The sequence below is a fragment of the Phymastichus coffea genome, unplaced genomic scaffold (genome assembly GCF_024137745.1).
Source record: "Phymastichus coffea isolate CEN01 unplaced genomic scaffold, Cenicafe_Pcof_1.1 PCOF00203, whole genome shotgun sequence".
NCBI classification, from domain to species: domain Eukaryota; kingdom Metazoa; phylum Arthropoda; class Insecta; order Hymenoptera; family Eulophidae; genus Phymastichus; species Phymastichus coffea.
Genome location: NW_026707014.1, coordinates 147,373 through 158,473, shown reverse-complemented (window position 1 = coordinate 158,473; position 11,101 = coordinate 147,373). Strand labels below are relative to the sequence as shown.

Genomic DNA, 11,101 nt, shown 5'->3' with positions numbered 1-11,101 from the left:
CGTCCCGGCCGCCCAAAACTTCAAGTTATTTTTTAGAAATAGTATTTACGTAGTCGTTATCAAAATGTTGTAGACATATATTCGATATGAACTCAGGGACTCTCGAGACAAATGATAAAAAAGCTTAAATAAGAGTGAATCAGAAATAATTATTGATAAATTATCATGGAGATTCATGGTCAAATGTGATACATGGCTATTAAAAAATGCATATACAACTATCATTGTACATAACATTCGATCAGTAAATAATTATGAAGTATTTAGGTTTAACCAACTCCCAATCGTATCATTCCAAATCTAGAACTGACTACTTGTGGATCCATAAAATTAAATTATGGATATTATTTTAAAAAAATTTGACGTTCCATGGATACACGACGAAAATGAACGGTACAGACTGTTGCAATCAAACAAGGAAAGAAAAACTGCTGGCCGCGTTGCACAATTTTCACGATATACAATCGCCTTTACACGTTGAGATAAAAAGCAGTTAAATCCCAACGAAAGTTATTTTACACATTTTTTGTACTTTTTGCATTGGTAACGTACGACTATATGAAATGTTGTGCATATTATTGATCAATGAAAATGAAAAAATATTTATTGATAAATTGTCGACAATACTAGCACAAATCAGATGGAAAAAAGAAAATAACGGTGACACTCGCTTTCACCCAATGAACTCGCGTACAGTTCCTTATCTGAGAGCGATTAGCATCAGCACACACAAACCCACCAGCCTCGAGGCTCTTCGAAAGCTAGCTTTCGGGCGCGGGAGAGATTGCCATCGTGAATAATTGCTGCGCCGCGGCGGCGTGCGTCGCACGCGCTATGCAACGCGCGCGCCTTTCCAATGTGCACCGGCGCTCCTTTAAAATCGGCGCGCGCGTGCGTGTAGAGTTTCAATTTTGACATAAGCGAGGGTATATATTTAGATTTTTATTTGCTTTTTATTTTTCTTTCTTTTTGTTCTTTTGGCCTGGGGCGAGGCAGCTGTCGCGTGGTCGCGGGCGCGGTGCAGAGCAGCCTCGACGGGGTGCGACCAGACACGCTAAAGCTCGCGAGATCGAATCCAATTGAGCGGGCGCAATCCACGCGTACGCACTTAGGCGTCGCGACGAGCAAGCGGCTCTTTGCGAAATTCATCGACGGCTCGCGAGTTCCTCCTCCAGGGGTTAACGAGGGGCAGCTGCACGCAAATCAATTAATTTATAGGCGAAACTCGGGCGGCACTGCTGATGGGTTAATTACGTTCGTGAATCGTCGTTGTGTGCGCGCGCGTTTGATTGCTCGAGCGATACGTATCTACGCCTACGAAGCTCGCGCGTGCAAATTGACAACACGAGCGAACTGCTGCCCCGACTTGACTTTCGCGAAACGCAAAGAGGCGCTCTCGTTCTACTGATTTTGAGAAATCGTAAACATCCGTAAACCACAAATCAAGAGAGCTCGCGAGAGCCCAACCCCATCAATCTTCTCGAGAACTAGATCGTCAAAATAAAGCAGCTCTCGTAAAGCGCGTCGCTCTGTCTCCTGGTATCGCACGGAGTAAGACGGCAGCTGCAGGCGACGGACATTCGTAAATTATCAAAACACTGGCGCTCTGCCATACCCATCCCATATATACCTCACTGCTTGCAGACGACGTGGTTCGCGCGTTTGGCTACTGTGAGGTTAATTTTAGTTTTCAGTCTGCCACTATCTCAAATGTTCCGAGACGCGTTCAAGTACTACAAAGCGAGAAAGCCGCCGCCAGATTTAAGAGATGTGATTGATGTTACGAAGACTGATGATCAATTGGTAAGTGCGAGTGAATGCTATAGATTTAGGAAATTTTAAACGAAGTATGATGTTGTTTTAATTGTTTCTTTTAGGTTAGACGTATTCACGTGGAACGGAAAAGCGGCGATGATTTGAATGAGAGGCTAGGGCTGCGAGATGTTAAGAGTTGGAATATTTATAAAATCGTTGATGTACCCGGTATAAAATTGATAATTTTATGTAGTTTGCAAAGTACTAAGTTAGCAGTTGTTTTAAAAACTTAAATAACTCTGTTCTAGATTTGATTTTTATAGAAAATCCATTTACTCCAAAAGGGCAGCAACATTGGATTATTAAATGTTTGAAAGAATATTCCAAGAAACCTAATATTCTCAATATTGATGCGCATGGTTGCTTGAACGATGGACAGACTTGGTGGGATACTTGTTTTCGGTAAAAGACAGCATAGTACATTTTATTTGCTTCTGTTCAATGTCTGCAATAATTCATTGAGTATGTTATTTTCATAGATCAAACACAAATAATGATTTGCTATCCAAACTAAGATGGGCAACACTAGGATACCATCATAACTGGGACACGAAACATTATACAGAAGATTTCAAATCAGAAATGCCAGCTGATTTGAAGGATTTAACAAATCATTTTGCAAGTATCTTGGAATTTGATGATTTTCATGCAGAAGCTGCTATTGTCAACTATTACAGAATGAATTCTACATTAGCTGGACACACAGATCACTCAGAAGTATTTCTTGAAGCCCCTTTGTTTTCTATTAGTTTTGGTCAAACTGCAATATTTCTGATTGGTGGATTGAAACAAGAAGATCCAGCAAAAGCATTATTTTTGCGCACAGGTGATGTAGTTATAATGTCAGGCACATCAAGACTAAGGTACCATGGAGTACCAAAAATTTTATCAGACAAATTAATGCCATGGGATACAATGGATGAACATTTATTAAATAGTGAAGATTGGCGGATAGCTGAATCTTATATTGCAGAAGCAAGGATTAATTTGAATGTGAGGCAGGTGTTAAAACCGGGACAAAAGACATTGATAAAGTATTAGCTTTGTAGCTAATAAATATAAATAATATCTTTTTAATTAATTTAATTTTTTTTAATGAATTGAAGATATATTTGTTACTTTTTTATAGTTACAATTTATAAAATATTTAAGATATAAAATTATGGATGGTTCAATTTTATACGTCCAAATCGAAGTATATCAATACAACAATAAAAATCACTTCTACTTTTGAAATGCGCGCCTCATCAGTGCGGTTCAACTCATTCCGCGCGTTAAGTCGATATTCCGGTCCGTCAAGAGTCAGCTGATCAATCTTATTCCTGTCTACTTACATTACCAGAAAACATGTCGGGAAAGGATAAACTTCCTATTTTCCCCTCTCGGGGGTAAGTATTTATTGACAATCATTCGAAATAAAAAGTGAGACACTGTAGTAATCTTCTTTTACGTTTCTGAAACATTATCATTCATAAATTCATCATTTTCCGCTGTGTTTCTGCGCCTTAAACAAATGGGTGTAACCCCACTTCGTCTAAATCCATCAATTTGCGCAAAGTTTAACTTGGTCTCGTGACTTTTAGATCGCTGAAATAAAGCTACCTTATTCTCGTGAATTGAATATTTTTACTTTGATTTGATGAAAATGATGATTAAGATACACTACGCAGTGCAGTGAAGAGTTTTTCTGTCGCGATGACCAATTAAAATATTCAAGGCATTTTAATAAGTAAACAATATGACGATTGATGTTTTCTGTTGTCAGAGCTCAAATGCTAATGAAGTCTCGATTGGCTGGTGCACAAAAGGGCCATGGCCTGCTCAAGAAGAAGGCTGATGCTCTGCAAATGCGTTTTAGGATGATTTTGGGAAAGATCATTGAGGTAAGTCACATGACTTTTACACTTATCATGTTGATGGTTTAAGGTGTGCAAATTTATTATTGAATAATAAACTTTTTATCTAGACAAAAACATTGATGGGTGAAGTGATGAAGGAAGCTGCCTTTTCTCTTGCAGAAGCAAAATTTGCCACAGGTGATTTTAACCAAGTGGTACTGCAGAATGTTACAAAGGCACAAATCAAGATACGCTCAAAGAAGGATAATGTTGCTGGTGTCAATCTGCCAGTGTTTGAGTCCTACCAAGATGGTACGGACACTTATGAGCTGGCTGGTTTAGCTCGAGGTGGTCAACAGTTGGCAAAGTTGAAGAAAAATTACCAAAAAGCTGTGACACTGCTAGTGGAACTAGCTTCATTGCAGACCAGCTTCGTCACTCTAGATGAGGTTATTAAAATCACGAATCGCCGTGTCAATGCCATCGAGCACGTCATCATTCCAAGAATTGAGAGGACCCTTGCCTACATTATCTCCGAGCTTGATGAGCTTGAAAGAGAAGAGTTCTACCGCTTAAAGAAGATTCAAGACAAAAAGAAGGCAGCTAAAGCTAAAGTATGCATTAATTCTTTCATGAACGTAGTCCTTTAAATAACAATAATAACAATAACAACAACAACAACAACAACAACAATAATAATAATTATTATTATTATTATTATAATAATAATTTCTTTCATCTATTGAATGCGCGTGATTGTGGTTGCTAATCGTGATTGTATTACAGGTGGAAGCTCTGAGAGCGCAAATGATTGCAGCTGGACGTGACACAAGAGACGTTGCCAATATGTTAGATGAGGGTGATGACGACATACTGTTTTAAATCTGTAATATCGTTCAATGAAGGAATCGCCGTGAATTTTATTTGAAAAATGCTACAAAAACACAAATCTGGCGGAGGTTAATATAAAGCTCCCTAGTCTCGATCACAGACTCGTTCCTTCTATCCCGTTTTTTTTTGTTTTTTTTTAAAGAATATCGTTATTTTCTTCCTTCCTTGTTAATAAAAAATTTTTTTCTGTCTTTGAGGTTTACGCGATGGTATTATTAAAAAACAATTGTTACTTATATATACTATAATTTACAAGAGCAATGCAAGAGCTTGCAAGCTCTGGTGTTCAATGTTTGAGACGAAGGAAACTATTAGGTATCTGTTTTAAGTCTTCTTTCTCAAGCTAACTATAAACTTATGCAAATTAGAATGTACATTTTAAAGAAATGATAAATATATATAATCAATGTTTTACTTTATTGCAAAATTTAGGACGTCTGTATAAAAAATGAATTTGCGTCGGCTAATATCGACCGACACTTGTCATTAATGAATGAGAAATGTTCAGTATTGTATTATTAATGTAAATATGTACTGTGCAAGTTGGACAATTTCAAAATCGTACAATAAAACTTGTGAAAATATTCATATTTTACTTCTTCAATCACACTATTATTAATTAAATACAGAGCAAAAGCTATTTTGAAAAGTCAAGATAAAAATAATCGCTCATTTATAATTAAAAAATAAACAAATCGAGTCTCGATAATAAAAAATCCGACCATACCGACAATTGTCAAAGATCTTATAAGGCGGGAATTTCAAAATGCGCCCAAAACGGAACGTCGATCTCTCCATACCACATCGCAAAAAAAATCAAATCCCCCTCTTTACGGATCATTTGCCTCCACAGTCCGCAGTGTTGAAAAACATCGACGATCTAAAGAGGAATCCGAGCTCGGCGATTATGAAAATAGTCGAGAAAAGAAGTGACGTTCTTGTACGAGAGTGTGCGTCGCAGTTGTAACGAGCGAAACAGCTGGAAAGTCCGTGAAACGCGTTTTCGTTATCTCGTAAAGAGTCGAGAATCTCTGCCTATATCGTGCTTGCTCGCTCGCGCCGAGACTGTCAAAGCATAGCGGCCTTATACACAATACAAGAGAGTCTCTTGGTTGCACACAAAACATAACAGTGCGCACGGAATATGGCTGCCAACGAGCATCAGCAGAAAGTGAGTATCCACTACTTTTTGCGACTTAACTAATAATCATTTGCATCGACGTTCCATTTTTGACATCTTAATGACACGATTAATTCTTTTGTCGTCAATGCGATGTGATTCAAAGCTCGTTTCATCTCAATATTATGAAAGAACTGTCGTTCGATTTCGAGCTGTTATTATTATGGAGAGAGAGAGAGAGAGAGAGAGAGAGAGAGAGAGAGAGTGAGTTCTTTTTCTTGTGAGTGAGTGTGTATGAAGCAAGGTCGCCCGTGAAACGGGCTTTGTTCGGAGACTTTCGCTTTTCACGATGAACAAGAGAGAGATACACAATGAACAACGTCGTGTGTTTACATATGACAACAACCAGCTGTCAAACGTCAAAATGGTCGGTGATACACATACGTGCACAACAAACTCGTACCTCTTTCATATTTCTTTGTCGCAAAAAAAGACGGATATGCACCTTCGTCGGTTGCTCATGCGAAAGCGATAAGTTTTATTGTTTTGCACGAATTGCACACGCGTATCAAATGCAGATAAAAGTGCTCCAACTGACTTTTTGAGAAATCAATAAAGGCCGATTAGACTGTACTCTCATCGGTTTTTCTTTTTTCGATTTGTTTTTGGTTTACCAAACTTTTGCGATGCTAGGTCCATGTTTCTGAACCAGTAACGTCATTGTTGGTTGCTTTTTTATGCAAGTCACTTTTTTCATGAGTTTTCATTTATAGCTGAATCAATTTTCTCTTCAAAATGGTAAACATATGGCTACTTCAGAGTGTTTTTTTAAGCAATTTTCCTCCACAATTTATTAAATGAACATTTAGCAATTTTCATTGAAAGAATAATCATTCTAGATTATTTATTCAAACTCTGCACAAACACACATTTCTTCTCTCTCTTCTTTTTATTTCTACTATCATATAAAATGGGATATTACCAGTGTAGCAATGCATAGATAAATACTGGTATCTAAAAAGCAAATTAGCTTAACTTCATCCATATGTCATCATTTGAGAATCAACAATGAATTAACAATGAAATTTTCTTCAGATACTTTATCAATTGAAATATCCATTATATCATTACAAGGCATATTTTTGTATCAATAATTATCATCTTAATGAGAAAGTTTTGTTTGCACAGGAGGAGGAGGATGGGCATGAACCAGCCCACCATGCCAGAAGACCAATGAATGCCTTTCTGATTTTTTGCAAAAGGCATCGAGCAGCTGTTCGATCTGGTTTTCCACATTTAGAAAATCGTGCTGTCACCAGAGTCCTTGGAGAATGGTGGGCTATGCTATCCAATGATCAAAAGGAAGCTTACACAAATTTGGCTCAGGAGGTAAGATTCTTTTATTCTTTTTTTTTTTTTGTTTTGTCAAAATGTTACTCATGCATACATGGGTGTAGATTATTTTATCTTTGTAGATAATAGCAATCACATTTTTTTCCAACTAATTATATGCTGGTCGAGACCTATTTTAAAGTGTTATGAAATACTGTGTAATATTGAATACATTTTTAGACAGTTCAACGACCAATAATTTTTCTCTGTTTGTAGTACAAAGATGCATTTTTAAATGCCAATCCAGACTTCAAATGGTACAAATTACCAGCTCCCCCACTTCGTACACTTAATACTAGGCCAACAAACAAGAAGACAGATGCTGGTCAATCTGACAGTGGTTCTGAAATGACCAATCTTAAATTGGATGAAGACTCTATCCAACCAGGAAAATTAGCTGATGAATCTCAGATTGGTGGATTGAGTTCCTTGTTCACACCACAAAAAGTCAACCCCAAAATTGACATTTCTGAAGATGAAGACGACGATAACGTAGCTCTTCAGGTACCAAAGCCACCCAAGAAACGTTTTATAGAGTTACCTATATCGGCTGAATTGAAGGAAGATTGTAAAGTTGATCTGTTTGGAGATAAGAAAAGCCGAGCGGAGTCTAACAATAATAATCATCATCTGGTAAGCGTGTTACATAAATATTATCTTTTTCAGTAGAAAATTATTTGGACTGTTATTCAATATGTGTTTTGTTTTATAGAATATGAAGGAGGATAAAGACGAGGACCAGACGTACATCGACGTTGATGCCGCTTATCGAAATGAAAGAACTTGTAAGGGTTTACGTTACCAGAAATTTTTGGCCGAGCAGTTGACTTCTAATCAAGTCAAACAACGACGTATCACTGGATTACCAAAGTCAGTTTTTTTAATTTGAAAATTTTTTTATTTTAAACAAATTTTTATTAAAAAAATACTCATCTTTTAACAGTGTTGATCAACATACTAGAGAAAGAAGAAATTCCATATCGTCTAACGTTAGCGAGAAGACAGATTCTTTGAGTAGCGAAGGTACCAGTTCTCGTGGAGATTTAGAACATCTTGTTGAGGGGTAAGACGGAACGTTTATTTGCAATTGTTAAATAGAAAAATATAGGTTATTGAATTAACTTAATCTAATATATTTAGAGCTGAAGGTAACTTGGAGGCTTCTAAACCTGAGGATACAGAGACTGAAGGATCTGAAGCGCACATGAATTGGATGTCGCGGAAGAGGTTCAAGGCTGAGTGAGTTCAAGTTTACGATTGCTATCATTCAAAGGCCATTGAGAAAAAATGTATCTATAATTTTGTTACTACAGGGATTTTAATTTAGAAAAGAAAATTGAAGCTTTGCCATCACTGAGTCTAGAAGAATTTCAAGCTATGAAAAAACAGCAACGCACGAAAAAGAAAAAAATCCTTCAGAAAGTCGGTGGCATATCAAGGAAAACAAATCATGACGGCTCCCCAAACCGAATATCAAATATACAAACAGAAACAGAGAAGGCTTTACTGGTTGGTAGTCAGAAGAGGAAAGCAAGAAAACAGAGCATCACGAGAAATACCGGGATTGTTGATTCTCCTATGGATGTTGAAAAGGAAGGACCAAATAAAGGTAAAACTCACGAATATTGTTATTTATTCACAGTTGTATGAAGTATTTATGAACTATTTATTTATATTTCATTTACAGCCTGGTGTGCACCATCAGACCTTGATGCACTAGTATGCCTAGCAGCAGTAGCCGCTAACCGCGCTAAGTTGACGAAATCGTAAAAGCATCGACAAGGAAAAGAAAAAGGTTTGGTGCAGCAAGGTGGCCATCGTTTGTTCCGTCTCCCTTGCAATTTATTTTATTTATTCGAATGAACGAAAAAGAATCCTTCTTGCTGCGATTTTTATTCTCAAACTTTTGCTAGCGCTCTGATAGCATTACTTTTATATATTTAATATTTACTCAATGTTTGATGAAAAGTTTGAGCGAGTAACAAGCAGGGACTCTGTTTTTTAATTGCGTGTGTACATAAACAAATCAAGTAATAGGTGCAGTATTATTAATTCTCTTTTTCGTTTTCTCTTTGTTCGTTAATTTTTCTTTTTATTTGTCGACAATTATGAATCAAAATGTACAGATGTGGGCGCGCGCACGCGCGCGCGTATATGAGTGTGTGTGTATGACTATGTGTGCATGCGTGCGTATAGGTTGTTCATGAATTTGCGTACACGATCTTTTTTTGCAAATCGATTTATTTTTTGACTCACAAACTATTTTGTTCGGATTTTGATTATGTTTTAATTGTTTGTATAAAGAGATTTCGTTTGGTACCATAAGCTATGATATAAGTAACTTCCAAAAAATTTTCAGTGAATTTTATTTCGTGTATTTGGAGATATGAACAACTGACAGAACTTTTTTTATGCAGCATGCTGACGTCGAGGTGAAGTAGTCATGAATCTTTTATATGATAGAATCTTTGATCAGAGTTATCTGTGAAACATAATTCAAGTGCTTAAAGATATAGTGTCAACTACTTTTTTCAACGAAATGGACCAAGAAAAGGACTATGACGAATGTGATGTATAACTTTTGCCTCATTGTAAAATTTTCAATTTCCGTCTACGAATCCGAGCAATAATTGTAAACTATGAGTAAGACCCGAATTGACAATGGCAAGTAGAATAGTAACAGAAATTGAAGACAGAATGAGGAACAGGATTTCTCAAATCTCTAACAAAAAAAGCACTCCGATCAATGATTCTATGAGCAGAGAGACGATAGACTCGCGTTGACAAAGCATTAAGGCCACTAATACATAAGTGTAAATGTATATTTATGATAATTATATAGCTGAAATATACCGTACATAAAAGTGGAAACAAACTAATCAAAACAAATTTACTCGTGTAATGAGACAAAGGATTTAATTCTCGTGTCTGTCGTGTATTTTTGGAATGTTGGTGAAAGTAAGAGACTTGTCTGTGATGATTTTGGCTAAAGGAATTTTTAATGTTTTATATTTTTCTATTTGACACTGACTCTTTGTTTTTCGTTGAGCGAAAAGATAAGGATTCGACGCTTCATGTTCTTTCTCAATGTGTCGCTTAATTGTTCATTTTGAATGAATTGGTCAATTCTAATTGTGCGTTGTAGTGTTTCGATTTTCCAATAAAAGATAAATGAATTACACTATCCTGTCTAACAATAGATAAATCGAAGATTGAACAGTTTTTTCTGATAAGATGACCAATTAAGATGAGTTTGAAGTTGACTGTTTGCGATTATAACGTAAACAGAAATGCTATTTAGAAAGAAAAAATAATGTGCCTTTGGAGATGAACACCGGAAAGCGACCACACTGAGAGGAAGACGATAGTCTTTTGCAACTATAATATACATAATACAAAGAAATAGTTCTGCTTCCTTTGTTCGCCCAACGTTGAGGGGGTGACTTCTTTTTGGTGAAAATTTTGTCTCAGAGTTTGTACATGATTGCGAGTTTTTGACATAGAACACTCTCAAATGGAAATTGGGATAAATGTTTAATAGATTAGCCAATTCGACAATGATTCATAAGAGGATTTATCTATTATTTGATAGCTTTTAAAGATTTTACAGCTCAAAGAGTGTATAAGCTTTAACAGAAATGTAATTTACACTGACTATATTATTGAATTATTATCTATAAATATGTATACACAAAAAATGCTTGTATCATATTGTATAATGTTTATATCAATAATAAAGGTATAATATTTTGATGTAACATTCAGCTTGCATCATTCACAAGAGTTTCCTAAATTTCCCCTATACCTATTGAATAAAATGACCGATGTCATTTCTTTTTCCAACTAGAGTTGAACGCTGTCGATTGAAAATAGCCTTTATTATCGTAAAATTTTGCCCCGCCTTGAAGCTCCCAGTGCTCGGTATTAGATTAAGTTTCACGTTACATGGATGAAAACCATACGTCCAAGGCTAAAACGAGCGAAGCATTTCTCTCTCTAAGATCAACTCACTTCGCTAAGAAGAAGTTTTACGTTAACAAAGAGG

At 36.3% G+C, this 11,101-nt stretch overlaps 3 protein-coding genes across 5 annotated transcripts; all 3 read left to right on the top strand.

The window, feature by feature from the left end:
- The first annotated feature begins 1,707 nt into the window (after positions 1 to 1,707).
- LOC131673905 (nucleic acid dioxygenase ALKBH1) lies at positions 1,708 to 2,933 on the top strand. The gene is made up of 4 exons (XM_058952276.1): positions 1,708 to 1,803; positions 1,878 to 1,983; positions 2,064 to 2,217; positions 2,295 to 2,933. The coding sequence occupies exons 1-4, from the start codon at positions 1,711 to 1,713 to the stop codon at positions 2,854 to 2,856; spliced, it is 915 nt and encodes a 304-aa protein (XP_058808259.1). The 5' UTR covers positions 1,708 to 1,710; the 3' UTR covers positions 2,857 to 2,933.
- A 115-nt stretch (positions 2,934 to 3,048) lies between these two features.
- LOC131673907 (V-type proton ATPase subunit D) lies at positions 3,049 to 5,121 on the top strand. Its single transcript, XM_058952283.1, has 4 exons — positions 3,049 to 3,203; positions 3,581 to 3,698; positions 3,782 to 4,267; positions 4,440 to 5,121. Exons 1-4 carry the CDS (start codon positions 3,163 to 3,165, stop codon positions 4,533 to 4,535), a joined length of 741 nt encoding a protein of 246 aa, XP_058808266.1. The 5' UTR covers positions 3,049 to 3,162; the 3' UTR covers positions 4,536 to 5,121.
- A 302-nt stretch (positions 5,122 to 5,423) lies between these two features.
- LOC131673901 (transcription factor Sox-11) lies at positions 5,424 to 10,801 on the top strand. Of its 3 annotated transcripts, none has more exons than XM_058952271.1 (8): positions 5,424 to 5,715; positions 6,853 to 7,053; positions 7,273 to 7,689; positions 7,769 to 7,926; positions 8,000 to 8,119; positions 8,197 to 8,295; positions 8,370 to 8,665; positions 8,744 to 10,801. In XM_058952271.1, the coding sequence occupies exons 1-8, from the start codon at positions 5,689 to 5,691 to the stop codon at positions 8,824 to 8,826; spliced, it is 1,401 nt and encodes a 466-aa protein (XP_058808254.1). In that variant the 5' UTR covers positions 5,424 to 5,688; the 3' UTR covers positions 8,827 to 10,801. The 3 variants fall into 3 exon arrangements, with proteins under 3 accessions (XP_058808254.1, XP_058808253.1, XP_058808255.1); XM_058952270.1 differs by lacking the exon at positions 5,424 to 5,715 and adding an exon at positions 5,955 to 6,091; XM_058952272.1 differs by lacking the exon at positions 5,424 to 5,715 and adding an exon at positions 6,306 to 6,462.
- The last annotated feature ends 300 nt before the right edge of the window (positions 10,802 to 11,101 follow it).

Excerpts from the sequence above, each read along its gene's own strand:
- LOC131673905 (XM_058952276.1), top strand. The coding sequence starts at position 1,711 with ATGTTCCGAGACGCGTTCAAGTACTACAAAGCGAGAAAGCCGCCGCCA. Across the intron at positions 1,804-1,877 it reads CGAAGACTGATGATCAATTG|GTTAGACGTATTCACGTGGA; the intron begins GTAAGTGCGAGT and ends TGTTTCTTTTAG. Across the intron at positions 1,984-2,063 it reads TAAAATCGTTGATGTACCCG|ATTTGATTTTTATAGAAAAT; the intron begins GTATAAAATTGA and ends ACTCTGTTCTAG.
- LOC131673907 (XM_058952283.1), top strand. The coding sequence starts at position 3,163 with ATGTCGGGAAAGGATAAACTTCCTATTTTCCCCTCTCGGGG. Across the intron at positions 3,699-3,781 it reads TTTTGGGAAAGATCATTGAG|ACAAAAACATTGATGGGTGA; the intron begins GTAAGTCACATG and ends CTTTTTATCTAG. Across the intron at positions 4,268-4,439 it reads AGAAGGCAGCTAAAGCTAAA|GTGGAAGCTCTGAGAGCGCA; the intron begins GTATGCATTAAT and ends ATTGTATTACAG.
- LOC131673901 (XM_058952270.1), top strand. The coding sequence starts at position 6,014 with ATGAACAAGAGAGAGATACACAATGAACAACGTCGTGTGTTTACATAT. Across the intron at positions 8,120-8,196 it reads TTAGAACATCTTGTTGAGGG|AGCTGAAGGTAACTTGGAGG; the intron begins GTAAGACGGAAC and ends TAATATATTTAG. Across the intron at positions 8,666-8,743 it reads AAAGGAAGGACCAAATAAAG|CCTGGTGTGCACCATCAGAC; the intron begins GTAAAACTCACG and ends TTTCATTTACAG.